Source organism: Austrofundulus limnaeus, unplaced genomic scaffold (assembly GCF_001266775.1).
Source record: "Austrofundulus limnaeus strain Quisiro unplaced genomic scaffold, Austrofundulus_limnaeus-1.0 Scaffold74, whole genome shotgun sequence".
Classification (NCBI taxonomy): Eukaryota; Metazoa; Chordata; class Actinopteri; order Cyprinodontiformes; family Rivulidae; genus Austrofundulus; species Austrofundulus limnaeus.
In genome coordinates, this window is record NW_013952476.1 from 313609 (window position 1) to 337276 (window position 23668).

A 23668-nucleotide genomic window follows, 5' to 3' on the forward strand; every position below is an offset into this window, starting at 1 on the left:
ACTAACAGAAATTACAGAATCAATGTAAAAATCTAATTTTTACACATTTGATAGTTTATTAATTTGCAATAATTTAAACCTACAACAAAAATACATACCGAAATTGATTTGTATTTTTTTTTACATTTATTGCTGTTATTGAATGCAAAACAAACTAATTTTTATTGTTGCACAATGAATATGACATTTGATCCTGCAAGATTTGCAAGACTTAATTTTGTGCACCTTCAGGCAAAACTTTTTTTCTTACAGGGGTATGAACCATGTGTTGTGTGATTGGTCAGAACTTTRTGGGCTTGTTTAGAACTACACTGCTCTCATTTTGTTTCAGCTCCTATGTTGCAGATCAGCTGGCTGAGGCTGTTAGAAAATTCAATTTAATTCAATTCAAAAGTACATATTGATCTCAAAGGGAAATTATAGTTCAGTAAAACCCACTCATGAGAGAGATAAAAACATGAATCACATACAWGGGAGAACAGGTGCCCCGGATCCTGCAGCAGCCATAAAAAGTTGCTACCCTTGCATTAGAAAAAAATGGCCAACATGAAGACAGGTGAGGACAAAAAAAAAGGTCTTATGCAACATATGTCCTTTCAGGACACAATTTGAGGTTACATTAAAAAAAAACCTCTACACAAGACATAGCTCATAGGAGAGGCATAAAGAAGGGGGAGGGGGTGGTGGAAAACAGAGTGAAGGCAGTGAGTTTAGGGGGATATATCTGAAGCCATGAAAGTGTTGTATGCGTATACGTGAACATCTGTGGAAAGTCTGCAACCAGTTTCCAACCCCCAACACAGACCAGTATTTGCATTTTGATTCCCATCACCCAAACATAAGTTAGGAGTCATCAGGACTCTGTACCACAGAGCAGACAGTGTCCCCACAAACACAGGAGCCAGAGAGAAAGAGAAGTCACACACACGACAGGCCCTGGAGCAGTGTGGTTATCCTGACTGGCTTTTCTGAAAGCAGACAAGAAACACAAACAGGATTCCAACAAACCACCAGGTGCAAATGAAGACCCCAAACCAGTAGTCATTCCGTATGGGRTGGGAGTTTCAGAGAAACTGAGATGTTTATTYTCTAAACATGATGTCCCAGTGGCTTTCAAACCCCAAAAYGTTACGACAAAGATTAGTTCACCCCAAAGATCCAGTTCCCCAGCAAAAACAGAGTAATATAGTAAATGCTGTTAAGTGTCAGGAGTACTGTGATCAGTCATACATTGGGGAAACAAAACAGCCACTGTTCAAAAGAATGAGCCAGCACAGACGAGCAACATCGTCGGGTCAGGACTCTGCAGTTTACACTCATCTACAGGCCAGCGGTCACTCTTTCAGGAATGAAGATGTTCTCATCCTTGATAGAGAGGAATGTTGGTTTGAGAGAGGAGTAAAGGAAGCCATCTTTGTGAAGAAAAACCGTCCACCATTAAACAGAGGTGGAGGCCTTCATATCCAGTTGTCTTCCTCCTACATGCTGTTATTTCAAGTATGACTCAGCCCCCCTGTGAGCAAAAGGTCTGAACCAGGGTCCCAACGACAGTCAGGTGATGGGCCGCATGACCCTCTATGAACAATAGAACCAATCAAGGCACTAACGGCCTATTGTTTGGCTGATGGTCCTCTTTTGCATGTGACCTACCTGTTTGTCCACCATGTGGAGGCAGTACTTATAAAGCCGAGTTCCAGAGGTGTCAAGTAACTAAGTAAAAATACTTTGTTACTTTACTTAAGTAATAATTTTGGTTATTTATACTTTAGTGGAATAATTTTTTTCAGACTACTTTTTACTTCTACTTCTTACATTTTAATTCAATTATCTGTACTTTCTACTCCTTACTTTTTACAAATGCAAAAAGTATTTCATTTCTATTTAACTTTGACTTGTTTTTATTCCATCTTTTCATTGTTCAGAAAAAAAWTAATAAATATAAATCTATCCAGACACGTGGAGCCCATGGATAGAGTGAATTTGATTGTGGTTGATGAGAAGTGTAAATATAAGTGTAAAAAGTGTAAATATATACCATTCTGACATCCTATTGGATTGAAATGTTGGCAACTTTGGAAAGTTCGTCATTTTTTTCCCCTCTTTGACACTGTCAACTTTCTGTTCTGCCATTATTATGGCTTTTTGAGTTGGCTGCAACTTTTTCGGTGGTTTGCAGCCCAGCACCCAACTCTTCTTCAGTAGTAAACAGACAATGGAAGTGATTCTGCCCCCAGCAGTTCATGTATTGCATTACAGTAACAAACAAACATTTATTTGTGTAAATAATGGTTCTTTATTATCAACATCATTGATTGTGTCGACCAGTTGTTTCAGCCCCAATAGAAGGATTCATATCTATATAGCAGCACAAACATTTAATTTACAAATGAATTAAAAGATGCCTTGTCCATCCAGTCTTACATTAGAGCCAGAGTCTGACCCAGAGTCAGAGGAGATTGAAGACCACCAAATTGTAGTTGGTAAGTCCAGACCTTGTTTAAAAGTTCTATCACAAATGCTGTGACATAATAGTTCGGAAAATCATAGAGAATAGAAAGAACTGTACAGGTTGAAAAATATGACCGAACAGAATATAAAGATATCTACACAACACCAGGAGACACTGAATTAAACTTTTCTGCCTCCTGGAGTCTCCAAGTTCACAACAGAATTGTTTTTAATGGCTAAAAAAGTGGATTTTGCATGATATGTCCCCTTCAATTATAATCTGATCTTTCTAGTAGATGAACTGCAGAGCCTGAGGTTTTAACATTATTACTAAATGAAACTTTTGTCATTTAACTAAATAACAGGTTTGAGTGTTGCTTAGAAACATCATTACAGAAGTGTTAACAGTACTTCTTGTGTGATTATCCTTCAGAAGAAAGGCCGTGGAAAGATGGTTTTGAAAACAGGCCTTTCTTTTCCCTCCTCAGTTTGAGGTTGATTTCTGTCTGCCCATACAATTACACCACAAATTGGTTCACATAAAACTAGCCTCTAAGTATTTTCTTTATTTGTTCCTAATGAATGTTCTTGTTGGCAGTAGCATTGTGTTTCTGATCAAGAGCCTCCCAAGTCCCAAGCTTCTCATTGTTTTCAAACATCTACCAGAGTAATGATCTCACTCGGCTTGCCTTTCAGACCTAAAATTAGCTGCTGACGCTCTGAAAACATACTACTTGAGCCGAGAAATCCATCCATATATCTGGCTGTGCTTACTAAAGTTTGAAATGAGAATTATTTTCTTTGTTGTCATCTGCTTGTAGTCCATATGGTTTGATTAGATGGCATTTTCCTGTTTACTGAAAGATCTGAAAAGCAGTTGAGACAAATGGAAAGATTTGCGTTGTTCATACTGTTGATTTACAAGGCATAAGATCATATCTGGTGTTTGTCACAGCTCTGCTGCACTGAAAAAAAAAAAAGCTTTGTAATGAAGGTTGATGTCAGTGATTAGAAAAGGATGGAAAACAAGAGGCAACAACACAGGATCAATTTCATGTCTGAAAGGGATAGATTATGGAAAGACAATGTTATACATTTTTGTGAAATAAACAGTGTAAAACAAAAAGAAAACTAATGAGAATATGTCAGGCAGAACCGTACAGTCATATATAACTATAATCCAAGCCCAAGTAGCCTGATGGAAGTCAGGCAGGTTTTTATTGGCTGCTGGGCGATTTTGAGAGGGGATAATATTTTCTTTGTTGGGTTATTTATATAGTTTAATTTTTCTGGTAAAGTCAATAATTTATCAAGGTAATGATGGTTGGAGTGGGAAAGAAAACACAAAAAACAAGGAATACGGGGATAAAAAACCCCTTCTCCCTTTAAAAGAATGGTTTCCGGCTGGAGGGGACGAGAGGGGGAGGTGGTTCTTTTCATTGTTTTAGAACATTTTCTACTCACTGATGGACCCGTACAAATGTCTCACTAACTTCCAGACTAGAGTAGTCGTTGGGGAATAGATGTACCCTTTTGAATCCCATCTCCACTTTCACAAATGATAATAGATTTAGACCCTGTAAATGTTTTGAGGTTAAAGTAAGATGAGCAGAGAGGGAAGTTGAAGTTGAGTTGTGGTTCATCAGATGCAGCATGGATTAGTAGGCAGAATTGAAGGGGGGTGTTCTGACAACAGATGATGGAGGATAAGAAGGAAACTGGAAACCATATTTGGGTGACCCCCCCCCCACACCCGCAGTGTTTCAAAGATTCTTCAAGTCATAGACAGAAGACGTGTCATTATGCTGAAATTCTTCACATGTGTCATACTATGGCTTGTAGACATCTTCTCTAGTCGTGTAGAGAATAATTTTAGTGAGTTATCATATATATTGTTTGGCATGGTTGTGTCAAGGAGTTTTAAAATATGTCCATAGTTTATTTTGCTTGAGCAGTTTAGGATCCTAAGTCATTTCTTGGTAGAACCACTTTTCACTTCAGTTCCAGCTAAAAATATAATTTTGGGTATGYCTACCAAAGCGAACTAGGGTCTACCTACAAACCTAGGTCTCGACTCGGTTGAAGTGAACTCTGGTGAATGCCAAGTGGGGCTAGAGACTGCTTCAAATGCAGGAAGTGGGCTACAGCGCAAAGCATTCTGGGTAATAATAGTAATAAAGTTACTCATATACCTTCCTGGACATCTGTATAAGTTCGACATCACTGCCTGAAGATGGATTTGCTCCTAAGTTCACACCGCCTCATGCTGTCTCAGCCGCCTTGCAAGGAAAAACAACTTTCCCTGTGGTTCTGCCTCAACTTCCTCTCATGCTGAGCACATGGACTGTACATTTAAGGTAAAGCGTACTAAAATTTGACGTCACTTGTAAAGAAGAATGTGGCGCTCACTGTCTTCAGAGATTTTTGTGTCATTTCCTTCAGTGGTTCTTGGTGCAGCATCATCATAGGTGACAGAGTGAACAGGTCACTCAAAGGGTTTGTTTGGCACAGTGCAGTGTGAATGTGAACCACATCATTTGAAAATGATGACAATTGGATTTAAATCTGGACTGTACTGGACCAATCTACCACATGAATACACTTTTATCCAAACCATTACATTTGAGCTCTGACTGATTGTTTTGTGTCATTATCCTGCTGTATGGTGAACCACCATTCCAGTCTCAAGTCTTTTGCACATTTGCTGTGTTCCTACATGTCTTATGACAAACAACAAATGGGACTTTTCTTCAACAGTGATTTTCTTTTTGCCACTCTTCCATAACGGCTAGGTTTGTAGAGTCCTAAACAGAGGCTAAACAACAATGTCTCGTCAGGTTTGTAGTTGGGCCATGCTCAACTACAACTCCTTGACACAACCATGCCAAACAATATATATGATAACTCACTAAAATTATTCTCTACACGACTAGAGAAGAAGATGTCTGCAAGCCATAGTATGACACAACATGTGAAGAATTTCATTATTGACCAATGGATTAAAAAATACCAAGTGAAAACTTAAAGGTTTTGTATATTGTTTTATAAGCTAACTTTAGTTGAAACGTCTCAATAGCTTTATTCCTGACCTGCCTAGTGTGTTCCTTGGTCTTTATGATCCTGTTTGATCACTGATATTTTGAAACAAACTTCTGAGGCTTCCACAGAACAGCTGGATTTATAATGAGATTACATTACACACTAAATACAAGTGTAAGCCACCTTGTGACCCTGCATGGAAACAAATGGAAAGAATGCATGAATACATGGAACTTTTCCTTCCACTTTTAAAATAATGAACTGCTTTGTGTTTGTCTATCACATACAATTCCAATAAAATACTTTGAATATTGTGGTTATAGCTTGACAAAATGTGCAGCAGTTCAAGTGTGAACAGTTTCAATGTCAGTGAAGCAACATGAAGCAAAAGTCAAYGAAGCAGGCTAGAACTGAATGGGAAGAAAATTTGGTCAATCAAAATGTTCATATATACTTTACTTTATACAGCCATTCCTTGATGTATCAAAATGTCTTGCCCCAACATGACTTCAATGGGTCTTCAACATTGCTTTAACAAATGGAGTCATGTAAATATTTAAATAAACACTAATGAGCATCCAAAACAAATAGGTTTGTAGGTTTATTAAAGAGTCCCGCTGCTGTCTTTGCACACAGCTGTAACAGAGTATACAACACTTCATTGCACTGTAAACCATTTGTAGAAAGGGAACATACCAGAAAGATAACGGTCAGCAAGCGGAAATGCTGAAACTCTTCAAAGAGGCTGTTTTTATGGCTGAGTTACTCATCCACTCAGGAAAGATGTACTATTGCTTTGACGTTTTGTTGTTGTGAAGACTGTTAAAATAGTAATGCAACACTTACTGATCCTGTTACAATAATAGAATGACCTTGTGCACCTCAACATTTGCGAAACCTAAATTTCAGTGATTTTCATTTTAAATATCACTTCACACCATCACACATATGATAGCACATTGTTTTTATTTGTTTGTGTTCTGTTGAAAGGAAAGGCAATGGTAAAAATAATGCATTGCAATGTTGGTCTGGTGTTTAAATTTTCTAAAGTGATCTCTAGACATATGCTTGAGCTCTGTACATCAAAGACATGGGCTTTTCATCACTAGACTGTATTCAGAGAACTGAACTGGCAGCTAACAACAGCTACATGTTAAAGGAGAAGGGCAAAAGAAGTGGGTGAGGTGAATGAGAATAAAACAGATGAGGAAAGGCGGGTGAAAAATCCATGGTCAGTTGGCCAACAACGTATTAGCTTAATGGAATAATAGGGTGAAAAAAGGGACACGACTGAGATGGCACGAGGCACGGGGAATAACCCCACTTTAAGAGGACTCTTAAGGCTTGTTAGCCTTGCAAAAGTTTAAGAGCTTTGAGACCTCTTGTCATTTTTCTCGCCCATTTGAATTCAAATCATTTGTGTTCTCTCTTTTTTTTCTCGCGACCTGCCTTACTCTTTCCCCTCTTGATATAAATGACAGGCGCCAAGTCGCTATAACAAAGTATGGCAGCTTCATTAAAAAGACTGAAACTAGGCTTACAAACAGAACCCTGGAAAATTTTTAAGATCATTTTGGTCAACCTTGTACTTTAACATACTTTCTGATTGACCTAACAGATTCTCTCTGGGTAAGAACTTTTACAGTAGTTATAAAGACTTTTGAATAATGCTGGTCAGTAATCTTCTATTTTGTTCCTTTTTGGGTCAAGTTCTGCCAAGATCAGAGCAATAACTAAGTTTTAGACAAAAATTACAACTTACTGAAATCTTTTGTCCATTTGGCATAATATTCAGTTGAGATGGGTTTGTAAGGAAATTATTTTTTACTAAGTAGTCAAGACTGAACCGATTTAGACAAACACAGGCTTTAGACTTGAACTGGAATAGACTTGAATTGCAAATTAATAAAGCCATTCACAACCATTAGCTGGACCAAAACAGACCTGATTGAGTCTTAGAGATTTGGTCCAAAACCAGGAAATCACATAACTGTTATACACAACCTTCTGATCAAACCACTCCCTCTGGGGCAAAGGATGACACTGATAAAGAAGGACCTTCCTGCCAAGAAGTTCATTCTTAAACACAAGTTCTGCAATCTGATGAAAAAACTTTCTGTTGTTTAGTGTGAAGTAATGTTTTAAGAAATGTGTCTATTAAGAAGTACAGCCAGTACTGAGATGACCTGACATGAGTCACTCAAAGCAGTGTGCACTCTACTATTTAATCAAAGCTTAATAAGAAATATATAATAACACAATTGATTAATGACGCAAAACCGTCTTCTGTACTTTTCCTTCAAGTTTAGTGTAGTCCAATATTGTTGTGTTGCAAATAAAATGAAAATACATTCCATAAAGCAAACAGACTGCTTTTTACCAGTCCCTCACAAGTATCTCATTCACTTCAAACTTTCTTTCTTCTGCTAATTTTTATAACAAGTAGCAAAACAACAAATATTGTAGTTTATCATAGTAAGCCTTGAGCATCCTTTCAGGGCTGCAGGCAGTAATGTTTACTCCTTCGTTTATGTAGATCAGTATGAACTAAACACATCAGTCAAAAAATGCATCATGTCGAGTAAAAAAATCACATATGCATCACTCTGAACTATAAGTTGCAGTACTAGCTAAACTATGGAAAAAAAAAAAAGAAACTTATAGCCCAGAAAATATGACAGATCTTTGTTACTGTTTATTTAACCTCAGTTTTTCCCTTCAAAATGCACATGGACACAGTTAAATAGATCCCAGTTTTTAGTCATGTAAAACCTACACCTCCCTCCTCCTAGCACACTAGTGGTGTGTAATAGATTTTTATTTCTTGAAAGAATATGACTCAAGCATGTATGAGTGACCAGAATTGGCTTTTCTGAAACTCAAAATGATGTCTTTATTTACTTTAGTATTTCCTCTGTGATGACTGGTAGGGTGTGCATGTATATTTTTTTGGTATAGTGATGATTTTTAATTGTTGACAGGGGTATTTGTGTACACTTAAAGGGAGTTTGTTTTGTGCTTCCTGACATGATGTATGATGGTACTTAGGCAGACATGGGTGTATGAAGAGAGATGAGTACGATTTAGCCCTAAGACATTATCACCAGTGGAATGGAAATCTTGCTTACCAAGTGAATTTGTTAGCACAATTTGCATTTTGTTATCATAATAGCACATACAAGGACATAAACTATCCTTAGAGTAATATTTATGTTTTCTGGACAACTGGACCTCCTGGCGGAGATCAGTAGCCATTGAGCTCTGGCACATACTGTACGTCTGAATCTCAGGCAGACCTGAAAAGGAAATGGCTTCGTAATGCACTTTGACGAACAGAATTCCAAAAATCACACACTGTTCTAAAACAAATTTCTATTGACATTATACTGCCATCAGTGCAGCACACTCTGCACTTTACTCTGTGAAAAAACAGTCCATGAAACTAAATCTGTCCTGTCAAATTCAGTTTTGCCTTCATTTACTTTGCAGGTGTTTTGTAAAAAAGAAAAAACAGTCATGTAAAAGCACAGAGAATATAGATAACGAGGAATACTCAAGGAATAGGTTAATTGGAAAACCTCAAACTTCCAATTGTGAGTGCTTATTATGACAAATAGTCTATTTTATTGTCCCCTATTTCCAAATGCACCTGGCTGCTGAGCGTGAGAAAACACAGTGGTCTGGACCTGCAGTCTGCTTTCCTTTAATTCATACACATGACCATACATCTGTACTCTTAGTCTCTCATCTGCATTCATGCATGTGCTAAACACACAAACTGTACACAAGTTTGACATGGATTTCCCCAGCAACTCTGAATGCAGAAAAAAAACCTTGAATATTACCTGCTGCTTTTATTGCCAAAAGTTTAAACTAGGATCACATCTGAGAAATCACAGCATTGTAGCAGTTTTGGGCAAACCTCAAGAATAATTGTAAGCACAGTTGTATGAAATATTGTGAGAGGTCATATCAGACAACATAGCTGAAGTCAGAGATAGTAGCATATTTTTATTGTTTTATGTGAATTTATGTTTTTTAAATAAATGAATAAATAAATACATAAATAAAAATAAAGATCTTTTGCAAAGAGTAGCACTTAGGATGTGCTGTGTATGACTCTCAGAAGCTATGTTTACATGCACAAAATTCTTTGATCGGATTGAAATGTATTCAAATTAAATAATCTGAATCTGTCATTTACATGGGCACAATCCGATCATGACGAGCGTATACATGCACCGGTCTTTTATTCAGAATAGAAGCACTGACATGCACAGAGTTGTCAACTTTCCCTTAAAAAATGCAGAAGAAGAAGTTCTACTTTGGTGATAAACATAAACGTCTTCTGAGCACCCAGAATGGACCCACAACAGGTTTGAATTAAAGTGAAGACATTTCTACACTCCCTGGCTGAGCTACAGGTGATGCACAGATTTTTAATTTTCTTTTGGGCAAAGGAGCGCATGTTGTTTATCGTCCTTATTGAATGAGAAAATGGCAGGAAAAGTTCTGTGCCACTGTAAACTATAGCTCTGCTGTCCCTCCCACCACAAAAGAGCAGAAATCGATGGATAAAAGTCAGACATGCGCAGTCAGGTTAGTTTTCCACAATCAGAACAAGATGATCAGATTAAGTGTTTACATGCACGCTGTTGGGATTATCAGTCAGCATAAACCACCTCTCTCATTCAGATTACAAATTCATTCTGAACGAGCAGAATCGGATCAGAATAATCCGAATGGTGTGTTTACATGATGCATTTAATCCGATCACTTATATCCAAGTAAACTTAGCTACATACAACCACACCATATTTTAACACATTATCTGAAAAATTAACTAGATTAAAGCAGTTTTCCTGTTTTCTAAAGTATTTTGTGACCATCTTGACGTAGGTTTGTTCCCAAGGTTCATGTTGCAGATAAACACCCACTCATAATTTCCTAAATGTTTCATTACAGTCTGTTTATAAATTCAGGGAAAATTTTCATGAATTTATAAACAAATGGATAAACAATTGACATCAAATGCTTTATGACAAATTTTAAACAAAGATCTTGTTCATTCTGTCAGCACTGAGAAAGTGTGTCGATTCCAAATCTTAAACATTTTATGGATGAAGGTGTAGCTTTTTATTTTAGTTGGGGGGTATTGTGTATTTTCCAGGCACATACCACAACCACTGTTGTGTTGTGTTTCTGACATTCCCACTTCAGCACATCTTCACAACAATGCTTCAGGGGAGGGGTGCTCTGTGGGGCAGGAGCTCAGCTGCAGACTGAGCTCCAGGGAGGAGCTTTGTACAAATAGGCGGAGCTTTGTACCAGCAAGTGTTTAGGCAGCTCCACATGACTACAGGAGATTCATGGATTTCTCAAACATGCATGAATGAGTCAAAGCAACACTCTGGGTATGTTTTGGATGAGGGAAAGACATGATAACACGATATAAAGCTCTAAAAAGTAGATTTTGCATAATACTCCCCTTTAATGATTACATTCTGCAAGTTTCTTTAAAACTGGCGCAGTGGTTCATAAGGTATTTGGGTAACAGACAGACAGGCAAAAGCATTAAGGTATTGTCTTTGCCTTTTTGGCTGTGCAAAGTAATTAATCACTCTTTTCCTTTTGTCCTAGCAACCTGTCCTAACACCCCAGTGTTGCTGTTCCAGTCCATTTGATATTATCTTGGAGCGTGGAGTCAGAGGAGGCTGTAACTGTTTAACGTTATTGTGATTTCATTACAACTGCATGATGGAGCTGCTGAGCAGGACAGAACAGAGAATGGCTTTAACATTCTCAGACCTCAGGTTAACTAGTTTATGTACATTTCCTACACTCGTTATCATCCTGCCCTTCTGAGAGCTGTCTGTGAAACACTGGAGGCATGTTTTGACCCCCGGTTTCATATAGTTCATTTATAAATGAACTGTGTATGTTTGTTGCTGTGTGATCTCTGTTGCCATGAGTGTCAGCACAGACAATCAGCCTTCGTCTGGACCACAGCAGGCACAAGGACAGATCATGTCTAGAGCGGTATGTGTGTGCACATGCACACACTTTCTCCCAGTTCTCACAGTTCCCTCTTCCACTATAGAGAGACAAGAAACCTGAGTGCCACTGCCAACATTACATCACCTCGATGAAGTGTCGTTTAAACATCATATAACAGGATACTGTACAGCAAATGAAAATAACAGGGAGCTTTGAAGAGGGTTAAATAAAGGATAAAGGCAGGACAGTACATTTCCTTATGTTAATATAATATTGATTTTGTTTAAGACTTTACAGGGTGCTACATTATTTCTGTGGTGAAGAGGTTTCTTTAGCAGTAGGCTAAATATTTCAACAAATCTGACATCAGTGCTGGGACCATGCAGTGGTCCATGCTCAAAAGTTTGACTTCTGAAAGGAAGTTTGAATCCAAGTTTCTCTGAGTCCTTATTGGTTTTGTTTTTTTTCCCTCCCTTTTCTTTCTTTCTTTCTTTTTTCTTACAGAATCACGTCCCCTGTCCGTTTTAATGAAGGTGATGCCTGACACGCCTGCAGAGGAGCCATGGGCTTCCTCAGAGGAGCGAATGAAGGATCTCTTCACTCATGCTTGGGATGCTGTGAAACGACTTACTCTACAGGTACTGATCTTTACTCTGAACTCTATTTATTTTTCTATGGCAGTCATTTTAGTTCGCAGTTCTTCAGTTTCAACATAAATCAGAGAACCAAAAGGTTTGACAGTATTTCTTAGTAGAGTGGCCCAGTGGTTAAACCTTGTACGATAAAATAACAAATCAAACAACGGTCAAAAAAAAAATTATATATATATATATATATATATATATATAATCCTGGTTAAAGCAACTGCACACAACCTCAATTCTCAATCAGGTTTATAATGGATATGCTTATAAATCATCCTCTTTCACATGTAAATCCTTTAGTTGGGGTCTATATAAAGTGGAACTCCAAGCTTTGGTCTGAATTCCTCCTTAYTGTAACTCCACAAGCCCCTCTTTCACCCCTTTTCTGAGGTGTGTCTCAGATCAACTCGTCTTGAGGCTGTCTCTTTAAATACAAACAAGGCGCTTCACACCTCRCCCCCCTCCAGCTTCCAGACCAGTCCATTCTAGTTTGATAGAGGGGTTTATATGACTGCGCAGAAGCATTTTATTTACAAACTAGATACCGCATAGCGGTAACATAATAACCCCCGCATGCTCAAATGCACCAGAACTCACAAGTCTTTATTCCTAATAGATGTCATGCTACTAGGTGCATCCCAAAATTGTAGTGGTTTGGGTGGGGGTCTTTTTTCTTTTGGCGGGGGTTGGACCTGATGAATAGCCCCTCATCAGAGCTAAACAGCCAAAGAAATCTGAACCTCCTATGTTTAATAGTTTTTGAGCTATAACCATACCCCTTTTTCAGATAAATTGGGGGTCTGGGGGGTGGGGGGCACTGATTGGTGGGCCTGATGGATAGAGCTTCATCAGAGCTAAACAACAACAAGAAATCTGAAGCTTCTATGTTGAACAGTTTCTGAGTTATAAACATTTTTGCATGTCCAGACACCCYCCTCCCCCTTTGAAAGGAGCCACCTCCTCAAATATGGGGTCTATTGTAAAACCGTTGGCTGGCGCAGTGTAGGTCAGACTCATCTACAGTCCTGCCAAATTTCATATTGACCGGTGCAGCCRTTTTTGTGGTACGGTTGACCAAAAATCACTGAGAAAAAAAATAAACGAAAAGAAAAAAAATAAACAGTGCGAAAACAATATGACTCCTGCTTACGCTTCGTGTGCAGGGGTCATAATAAATTAAAATATGTGAACCAGTGAAGACTTGTCCATCCAGCCTTACATGTTGGAGCCAGAGTCAGAGGAGAGTGAAGACCACCTGTAGTTGGTAAGTCCAGACCTTATTTAGAAGTTCCATCACAAATAACGTGATTTAATAGTTACGAAGGCATCATACAAAATAAAAAAAAACTGAATGGGTTGCAGGGTTTCCCCCAGAAAACCAGCTAAGCCCGGTGGTAGGGCTGCTTTGGCAGCTCACCAGCGGCCCACTATGTTTTTGTTAAAAAAAATGCTAAAATAGACAGGAAATTTGAAAATTTGACTTTAAGCTGGCAGTTATTTAAAATGTACTGCATATTAATATAGTGCATTATTAGTTTTAAAGGGGCAATATCATGTAAAATCAACTTTTTTGAGTTTTATGATGTTATAATCTCATAAAAAAACATGCCCAAAGCCTTGTTTTGACTCATTCATGCATGTTTGAGAAATCCTGCAGCGTTTTTAGGAAGCCATGCTGAGGAGCAAAACGACAGGTGGGGGCCAGAAATGCCCCTGGGACTTGTTTAAGCCGAACTTCCTCATGGCAGAGCACACCCCCTTCCCCCTCCCCACACACCCCACCCATGACTGCTGCAGGCTCTTGGGTCAAAGTGAAACTGAAACCTAACTGTCTGCTGAGCTCTCAACATTAGTTCTCACTCAGTGAAGCTCTTTTCAGATTAAAACTACCTTTGAGGAAATGTATTTTTAGATGCCAAGTAAACCGCATCATAGCGCACACGCAAACCCTGCACGCACGAGCCCCCCCACGTGCGAACAGCCCCCCCCCCAAACGGGACGGATCAGAAGCAGAAGGAGGTTCTTAAAGAGACAGAGGCCAATTACAAGGCGTGTAGAAGAGGAAGTGATGAGAAGATAAGTTTATTTTCTATTTAAACTTAAAAACAGCATTTCAATAACAGCTAAAGGTGGCATAGATACTTTATTATGGTATAGTATTTAAATATATGCCTGAGAAACACATAATGTTGGCCCTTTAAATGAATAAAAACCAAAAACGAAATTTGTTTTTTGAGGTTTACTAAGGAAAAAAATCACAACAAATGCACATTATAAATTGATTTGGCAGTGTTAAAGCCTGGCGGGGAGGCAGGTAAAGCCTGGCGGCCCACCAGGCTTGACCTGCCTCCCAGCCAGGCTTAAAATGCACTGCGGGAAACCCTGGGATGAAAATATGACGTATGATGTAGAATATGAAGAAATCTTTGCAGCATCAGGAGAGWCTAAATTCAACTTTTCTGCCTCCTAGAGACTCCAAGTACACAACAAAATGTATGTAATGGCTAAAAYGTGGATTTTGCATGAWATGTCCCATTTAAAAACTTTACATTCACCATCCCTGTTTGTGTCATTATTAAACATAAAATATTGTTAGTTTATTTGCCTGTTTTGCRTACAATATGTATGCATGTATCAGATCAAAATGTTCTTTGTGACAAGTTGAATTTCTAGTTGGCAGGCTAACTGAGGGGAGACCTGCCTTTCTGTCTGTTTAAAAGTCAAACTGTGAAGAGATCCTATTGTTTGTCTGCTTCCTGCATCTTGACTGGATCAGTTAGCAGAAACCACAACACAACCAGCCCCATCTGAAGCAAAGGTGCTGATGGCTCTTTGACTGGYGTGTATTTGATGCTAAAGCCGCACAAAATGTGCATGAACACGTGTGTGTTTTTATGCATGCAGAGATCCTGTGGAATACATTACTGAATGGAACTCATAAAAACCTTGTTGATTTGTTTGATTTGACAAACTGTTGACACTGTACAAGCATTAAATGCTTGTTATAATTTTTCATTTTGAATGCTGCAACAAAATTATATTATAGATGCATTTAAAAGTAAATGAGTACAGTCTTGGTAATTATTTTTAATTCACACTTATGATGATGTCAAATGATTTTTATTGGGATCATAATGACCTTAAAAGTAACCCCAAATCAATTTATTTTGCAGATGAACTGTTTTAAATTGAGTGTTGTCTCTTTTTAGTGTTGAGCTCTTTGTGTCAAGTTCTCACAAATGCAGAATAGTTTTCAGTGAGCTTATTCAAGGAAACATGGATGCTCTGTTKTTCAGTTTAAGTACAACTAAATAACTTTTAATGCTAAGTTATTGGTGCATTTAAACAAATTAGGAYGTAAGTATAACAACCATTCCTGAAATTTCCTGTTTTTRTTTTATTTTTTGCTATGATCACACAGTTGACATCAGTCAAACGTGAAAGTGTGACAAGTGAATTGTAATACTTTAGTACCGAGATCCAGTGTCAGTCTGTTGATCTGTTTACAGTAGTTTCATTAAAGTAACTCAACCTACTAAAAAGTTTGCTAAGGCCGTCATTGCTTCCACTTTCCTCTGTCCCCTTAAGCTGTGTGACTACGACCACATCACGAACTGCAGCCRTAATTAGGAAACACTCTGTTCTGTTGACATGGGAGTGGAAGCGAACCAAACCGAACAACCCAACAGCTGGTATTCCAGGTTTTGRATATCCCTAAACTCAACCCACTCCATTTATTTTACTGTGGTGTAAACATAATACCTGGCGGCTCGCGATGCTGCCTCACATGTGCCAATTTTACCCTGTGAGTCTTTTCTATTTGTCTTTAACAGGAGGTAGAGGAACAGGAGCGCTTGAGAGAAATGGGTTTTCTTAACTCTGGCAAATTTAACATTCCAGAAGTATTTATTATTCAGTGGCAAATCAGRCTGCTTTTAGCTCTTTCGACAGATTTGGGAAATGTGATCTTAACTGTATAAACAATTGGAATATATATAAATGTATATATATAGTTCTGGGCTAAAGTGCAATGATGATCATTTGTCACCACAAGCCTTTATACTTTGTTTATACTTTATTAAAGCTTATGTAGTGTTATGACATTTTAAAACCAGAAAAGTAGCTGAAAATGTAGATTGTATTTGTAATCTTATGCTATTGTCATGCTTGGTTGAGTTACAGATTGCATCATAATCAGTGGATTAGCACAGAAATTACCCTGATCCCCGGGTCTTCTATTAATTCAAATACAGTATATTTCTGTCTGTCTCGGTGTATTTATTCAGTGTATTTTCTATTGACTTTCAAAAAAATCATTGAGGATGCAACACAAGACAATAAACTAACATCTTCAAAAATCTTAAGACAAAGTAATGGCTTCTGATTAGACATAAAACAAGGATTTTATATGTTGATTGCTGAGCCATCTGAATGAAACAACTGCAGATTAACATGTCTCTGAAGGAATGACATATCAGGTACCAGTTAATAGGATAATTACAAACAAAACTGTCCTTAGATCATCTACAAACTATTTTATTATTGCACCATCACTGATGAATGTTCCCCTTTTATTTTATTAATTRTTTTTCTTCATAGTATTGTTTGTTTGCAAACAATGGAAACATAGAACTGAAAGTTGTCACAAGTCGGTTAATGCAAAAGATGAAGGGGACGGAGCAATACAAGGTTATAATTGGAGTCACAATAAAATGGTTGTGGTAGTCCCATGAATGTCTAATTCCCCTGTCTATTCTAAGAGTTAAGATGTTTAACAAAAAGGTCAACATATGGAGTGTTTTGGTCTCATGGATAAAGGTGTGAATGATTGTGAAGCTAACTGGTTTGGAGAGTCAWGGCTGCATTATAGGTGTTGGATCCTTCTGTTTACAGTACATATCTTCTGTTCAGTGTAAATTGCTTCCTTCATTCCTCTACAGCCATCTGTTTTCTCTCTTCAGAATAGCTTACTGTCACCAAAAGAGAGTTCCTTTCTTCAGATGTAGGATTGCTGTTACCTGGATGAATGAGAAACTACACAAATCTGCAGTATCTCTACTGCCCGAGTTTAAAACCCTTTGGCTACGTTCACACTGCAGGCAAATGTGACCCAAATCCAATTTTTTTGCCCCATCTGACCCATATCTGATTTTTTTATGACAGTCTTAACGCGACAAATCCAATTTTTTCAAATCCGACCCTGGCCGTTTCAGTATGTGCTTTTAAACTGGATACAAATCTGACGTTTTCAAAGTGACTGCAGTGTGAACGCTCATGTTGCATTCCATCCAACTTTTTCATCAGGGAGGTGRGGTGAAGGATCAATAAGACACTAACTTCAAGTCATGTTGTTTAAATCATTAGCTCCATATGTTTACAGCTCCAAAACASAAGTCCAGTTGCTTCATCTTTTTACTTTTAATTTTCCATGTAGTCCAGCCTCGGTCGTGAAGCATATCAATCCCAAAAAGAAAAAAAAAAAATCAATCCCAAAGTTACTCAGTCGATACTTAGTTTATTTCCAGCTCGTTTGTTCAAAAATAAAAAGTTTCACTGGAGCATCCCGGTCAGAGGCAGGTTCAGATATAAACACTGAACTAAACAAGCATGTCAGATAATTATTTAATCGGCTCTGAGATTAAACAACAGCTTCAGATTCGATGTGCAAAAAGTAGCATCCATGCTAACTGTGTAAACAAACACGCCGGCTGAGACGAGACGTCTTTACTGCGCATACATGTCACATCAGTGCTGTGTAGCGTTCACACTGGAGTCTGATGCAGGTCGCATTTAAAATGTAATGTGAACGTTCACACAAAAAAAGATAGGATTTTTTCAAAAAATAGTAATTGAGCATTAAGACCTGCAGTGTGAACGTAGCCCTTGTGTCTTTTCAGCAAGCAGGGTGACATATCATGCCTATTTTTTGTTTATTTAATAAACTTCATAAAARCAAGCTTTGAACTGGTGGTAAACTCAAAGAGTTATGTCTGATTACGAATTGGGGGCAGCAGTTTGAGCCGGGAGGCCCAGACCTCTCTTTCCCTAGATACATCTTCCAGTTCTTCTGGGAGGATTCCAAGACGTTCCCAAGCCAGACAAGAGACACAAGGCCTTTCTCCATTGGTGTGCCTGTACACAGTTTTTCTTGGTTCAGCCTTGGCCAAATGTGTCTCAAATTCTGGTTCCAACTATGCTTTCAGAACCACCTCTGAGGTGGTTCTAAGTGGGTAGAACAGAGTATTTTGCACCTATGATTTTGACTTCCATAGACTGCTGCCCTTGGATTGTCTGAGCTGAGGCAGAACTTGGAAACTCTTCAACAAACTCTTCCTGGATAGAGGCAATGGAAACGGGGCTAAGGTCTCTCCAACATGTCCTCAGTCTTCCTCTGGGTCTCTTCCCAGTCAGATATGCCTGGAACACCTCCCTAGGGAGGCATGTTTAACAGTTGCCCGAACCACCTAAACTGGCTACTCTGGATTTGAAAGAGCATTGGCACTTCTGAGTCTCTCCTGGAGAACTGAATTTCTCACCTTATCTTTACGGGATAGTCCAGCTACCCTGTGGAGAAAAATCATTTCAACCTTTTGTATCTGCAATCTTGTATTTTCGGTCACTACCCACATTTTTTAACCATAAGCGAGGGTAGGAACGTTGACCAACCGGTAAATATCTCATGCTCCATTCTTCCCTCACTGTGAACAAAACCCCAAGACAGCTGAACTCCTACACTTCAGGCATAATCTTACACCCCAACCCAGAGAGAGCAATCCACACTTTTTCAACCGACCATAGACTCAGATTTGGAGGTGCTAAATTTTTCCCTGTATTTTAATTTTATTTACTCCCTTCCTGTTTTCTAGTTGGATCTGTTGTCATTCTATGTCCAAGTCATCCTCCCAAAATAGTTTTCTGCCCACTGTTGCTCACCCTTACCCCTTCGCATTCGGTCATCGTTCCTTCTCCACCCTGTTCTCCCCAAGGACACCCATGTTCTCCTTGTTCCCTGATGATAATTGCAACTGAGCAGGATTGGTGATTCTATTTCAGGAATTTTGAAATAATTCCTTCTATTTAACACATTAATGTGTTCAGCGTTGGCAAAGGAGCTCGTTGCTACCAAAACTGAAATCAAATCTGCTGCAACAGAGAGACCGTTGCCATGGAAAAATGAAGTAACACTGCTCTCAGCAGCTGCCATGCATTAATGAGTAAGATATTTTTTGAGTGAGAATAAAGAGGAAAAAGCAGAGAGGTTGAAAAGGTAAAGTGAATGAAGGGAGAATGAGGGTAGGAAGCAAAGGAGAGTGCAAGGAAGGGGAAAAAAGATTAAAAAATAGTTTGAAGGCAAAGGAAAGTAAGAGACAGAGTGCAGAATCATGTGCACTGCATGTTTGGTGTGGCTCAGATCGAGTGTCCAGATGGTTTCCATGAAAAAGATCTGACCCTCTGCTGGAGTGCCTTGTGCAGGCCCATTACTTCATCCTCAGCCTTTCCCCTTCATCCTATCATCCCTCTGTTCAACACCTCTCCATCATTGTCTTTCAGATCCAATTCTAATTTCAATTCCAAATCATCTTTTTCAACACTCCAGAATATGCTGCTGCGTCAGTTTCAAATTTTGATCTTCTCTCAAAATATGATGTCCTCATTTTAACAAAGTTTTGGTCATTACTTCAGTCTTAATTTTACTCTGGTTTCTGTGCTCAAGTTATCTTCATACCTGTTTATGGAGATAAACCCCTCTGAGAAAATATGCTTGTTGAAATAGAAATAGATTCAACACAGTTATCCATTTATCAATTATCTTGCTTTATCATTTTCTGGGTCACGGTGGGGAGGGGGGGTGGTCACTGGTACTCATGTCCAGCGGTCACTGGACAGGCCACACAACCCATCACATTCTTAATCACACCCAGAGGTAATTTAAAGTTACCAGTTAGTCTAACGTGTATGTGTTTGGTTTGTGCAAGGAAACAGGAGTACCCAAAGAAAACCCATGGGTGTACAGAAGAAAAATACAAACTCTGCCCAGAAAGGTCCCTAGCTGGGTTTCAGTCAGGCAACCTTCTTAATGAGAGCCAACAGCACTCCCTACTAGGCCATAATAAAATAATAATAATATAAAGCAAAAATGATGACTCCCTCCTCTAGACATGGTCCAAACCATCTCAGTCTGGTCTCTAAGTCCTTCAGCTTGTGCTGTACCTCTAATCTTCTCCATCCATGTCCCTTTGCAGGGGAACCTCAACATCTTCAGCTCTGACACTTCCAGTTCTGTCTCCTGTTGTTTTGTCCRTGTCTCTGTCTTCAAACCATACAACACAGCTGTTCACTGAGTCTCTTGTAAACCTTTTCTTTGACCTTTACTGCCATCATTCTGTCATTGATCACTCTTGAAACTCTAGACTCTCTTCTTTAATTCTTTATTTCAATTAGGCCAAAATAAGCAATGCTTTTTCTCTGTTAAAAGCTTATAGAACCAGAAAATTCACTTTTCATTACAACTTCCTTCCCATTATTGTTTAACAAAAACATAGCAAAAATGAAGACTTGCAAATGGGATAAAATGAGAAATAGAGAATGAAATCATAAAAGTGTAAAATATATTCCAAAATGATTGAATATGAAATATTCAAATAAAGTGGATTGTGATATTATTTACCTCTCTTGCCTTGCCCGATCTAAATTAGGACCCAATGATGTAATAATAGATGCCTTTTGGAGCTTACCCAATGAGAACTCTGAATTTCTGGATGAATGTCAGTGCAGATGCACGTTAATGGGTGTGTTAATGTCCATGTGTGGCCACAAATCCCATTCCATTATCTGCTGTTGTGTCAATACACTGATGACTTCACAGCCATTATAGAAGTGCACATGTGACCCTCTGAACAGGCTGCACTGGAAAAGTGCTTACCAAGATTCTCTCATGTCTGTTACCTCTTGAATCACAAAAACTTGGAGCTGATTTTCATTAGCGGGTGAATTCCTTAGACACCCCTGCATTTTTCTTTTAGAGCTGTGAGAAACTAACATTTCTTAGATCATCATGTTGTAAAATAGTTGCATAGAAATAATGACTAGTTCAAGCTCTCATTTTCAGATTGTGTCTGGAATATAATTACATTGTAAGAGTATTCACCCTTTGTCCTGGGGACAGAAGTGGAAGTAAAGCCAAACATTGGTTAAAACACATCAGTTGGGATTTCGAGCAGCTCAGTTTGGACGGTGTCGTATGGTTACAGCACATAAATCAGTTGTGGTGAAAATTTGCCAGGTAGCTCATAAACCGTTTTTGCATCTGCAGTCCATCACCATTTGATCCAAACTGGCCTGTTTTACATACAGTATAACATAATCACAGCCACCTTTACTCTCTTCAGACAGCAAAAAGCAAAATTTTCTGGCAACTTCACTATTACAGATAATCCAAACCAAGCCTCTATTTTTAATATGTTGCCAAACATTTGTCCCACTGGCTTTGTATGTGAACGTTTGAGTCTAACTGGCTGATTCCAGTGGTAATATTCCATTATTCCACCTTATTCGCAAGTAACTGTCTGTCCTTCTCAACTAAGAGATTCCATCTAATAAATCATGGGTCCTGCTCAGCTTAACAGCAGCTGCCACATCAAGTCTGTTCTCGGGCTCAGTTTGGTGTGGTCACCCCGTCAGACCCTGTCTGTATTGGCTCTCCAAGCATGGGTGGTGGAGGTGGGGAGGGGAGAGAGGGGGATTGTTTAGGATAGATGGTGGGAGTAGGTGAGGAAGGCCTGGCCAGCCGCACTCCTAGGGCCACTGTTGGATCAATAAACGCAGCGATCAAAGTTGCAATTAACCCACCGCGCTAACACAAACAGTTGGGCCAGCAGAAACAAACAAAGCCTTCATGTCACCTAAAGCGTTTATTTTTGCAGATTTCCACCTCGGCCGAGGAGACCTCCAGAGCTTGTCAGCTTCTGTAAGCAGTGTTAGAAGAAAGGAATGCATGGCCACAGGGATGGCTGGCTGCCTGGCTATTCTGCTGTGCCAGGCCACGAGCTTATTGCTTGTGGTGGCATGTGGGTGAGACCAAGCTTATCTGTTGTCAGGATGCATCATGCCTAAATGTTTTTCTCATGGATATTATGATGGAAAGCTGCTTTCTGAGGCTAAAGCCAAAACCTTGTGTGTACATGTGTGCACCACAATGCACATCTGAATGGTGTCATCTTCAGGTATACACATTAATCATGTTAATTTACAGGGAGAAACTGTTTATATTACACTCTCTTTTTCCAAATGTGTTTTTGGACAAAGCAGAAAATGCAGGAAGATATAAAAAGGAAAACAGGAGCACAAAGGTTAACTGTGGGTGGGTTGAGTTGGGGGTTGGTTTATGAACCTTCTGTTCATTGAACCGGCCACTTAGGAAACGCAGTGTCCTGTCTGGTGCATGGACAGGAAGATTACATTTGGAATGGTATCAGGTTTGTATAACAAAAGGCTGTGTTTTCCGTTTGCTGCCGATCTCACCACTAAGGGGTTTGTGCTCCAGAGTTGCAAATGTTTTCACTGGGGATGCTGGGAGGGTGTTTCTAATTTCCTATTCTCTATCTCCTGGTGATTTCCTGTGTGTCATGTTTTGCTTATTGTGTGTGGAGAAAATGAGAGAAAAATGTGTGCTTCCCAAGTTGTGGGGTCTCTCCACAGAGGGGTGATCTTGACCCACAGAGTTCATGCTCTGCAAAGCTGGGACATCCAAAGTTCTCTTCCCTGCTGTGATATGAAAACAATAAGTCTAAGAGCGGATATGTCCACAGCCCCACAGAACAAATGTCACACATGGACTTTGCTGCCTGGGTTCAGTTACACCACGCTGTCAGTAAATGCATTTAGTGCTGTGAGTGCTGTGCACCAAAACATTTGTGCTGCTGACAATACTTTTTAGGAGTTTACACAGGGTTTAACATTTGTTTTATCAGATTAAAATGACCTAAGAGTAATGGCTCAGAAAAAAAGGCCGCTGTAAAGATGATCACATTGTAGTAAAGAGCAAGTAAAAACAGGATGGCGTGCCAAATTTTTATTCTTTATACAAATAGTTTAAAAGTACATCAACTGATTTGTAGAAGAGATAGTGGTACATTTCCTAAAGTTTTGGATTTGCTATAGTTAAACTGCATAACTTTTTATCTTTCATATGGCAGCTTGGATCTGAATCATTTAGCCATAGTTCCTAAACTTACTGGCCCTGTCACACTAACGTTTTAGACAACTTATGAGCAGGTTTAGTTAAGTTTATTCATTTTCTTTAAAAATCAACAACATAAATTTTAAAAAAATACAAATCATAAATCAAATGAAAGGTAGCAGAAGAAGAAAAAATCTTGTCCAACACAGAAGATGCCTAAGCTGAAGATGGAGTTCTGAACCTATACATTGGCTGTGTCCAAAACGACAGGACGGGTCCTCCGGAGGACCCAGACTCCCCGGTCTCGGAGGGCCGGGTCCTTGGTAGACCGGGAAGACCGGAAAAAAAGAGGCTGTGGATT

At 38.9% G+C, this 23668-nt stretch overlaps 1 protein-coding gene across 2 annotated transcripts in view; it reads left to right on the forward strand.

The window, feature by feature from the left end:
• vps13b (vacuolar protein sorting 13 homolog B) overlaps nucleotides 1-23668 on the forward strand; it is a 394105-nt gene that overhangs the window by 155952 nt on the left and 214485 nt on the right. For both annotated transcript variants that reach the window (XM_014010833.1, XM_014010832.1), the window contains exon 22: nucleotides 11989-12122. In XM_014010833.1, the coding sequence (XP_013866287.1) occupies nucleotides 11989-12122 (134 nt within the window). The remainder of the gene's footprint in view (nucleotides 1-11988; nucleotides 12123-23668) is intronic.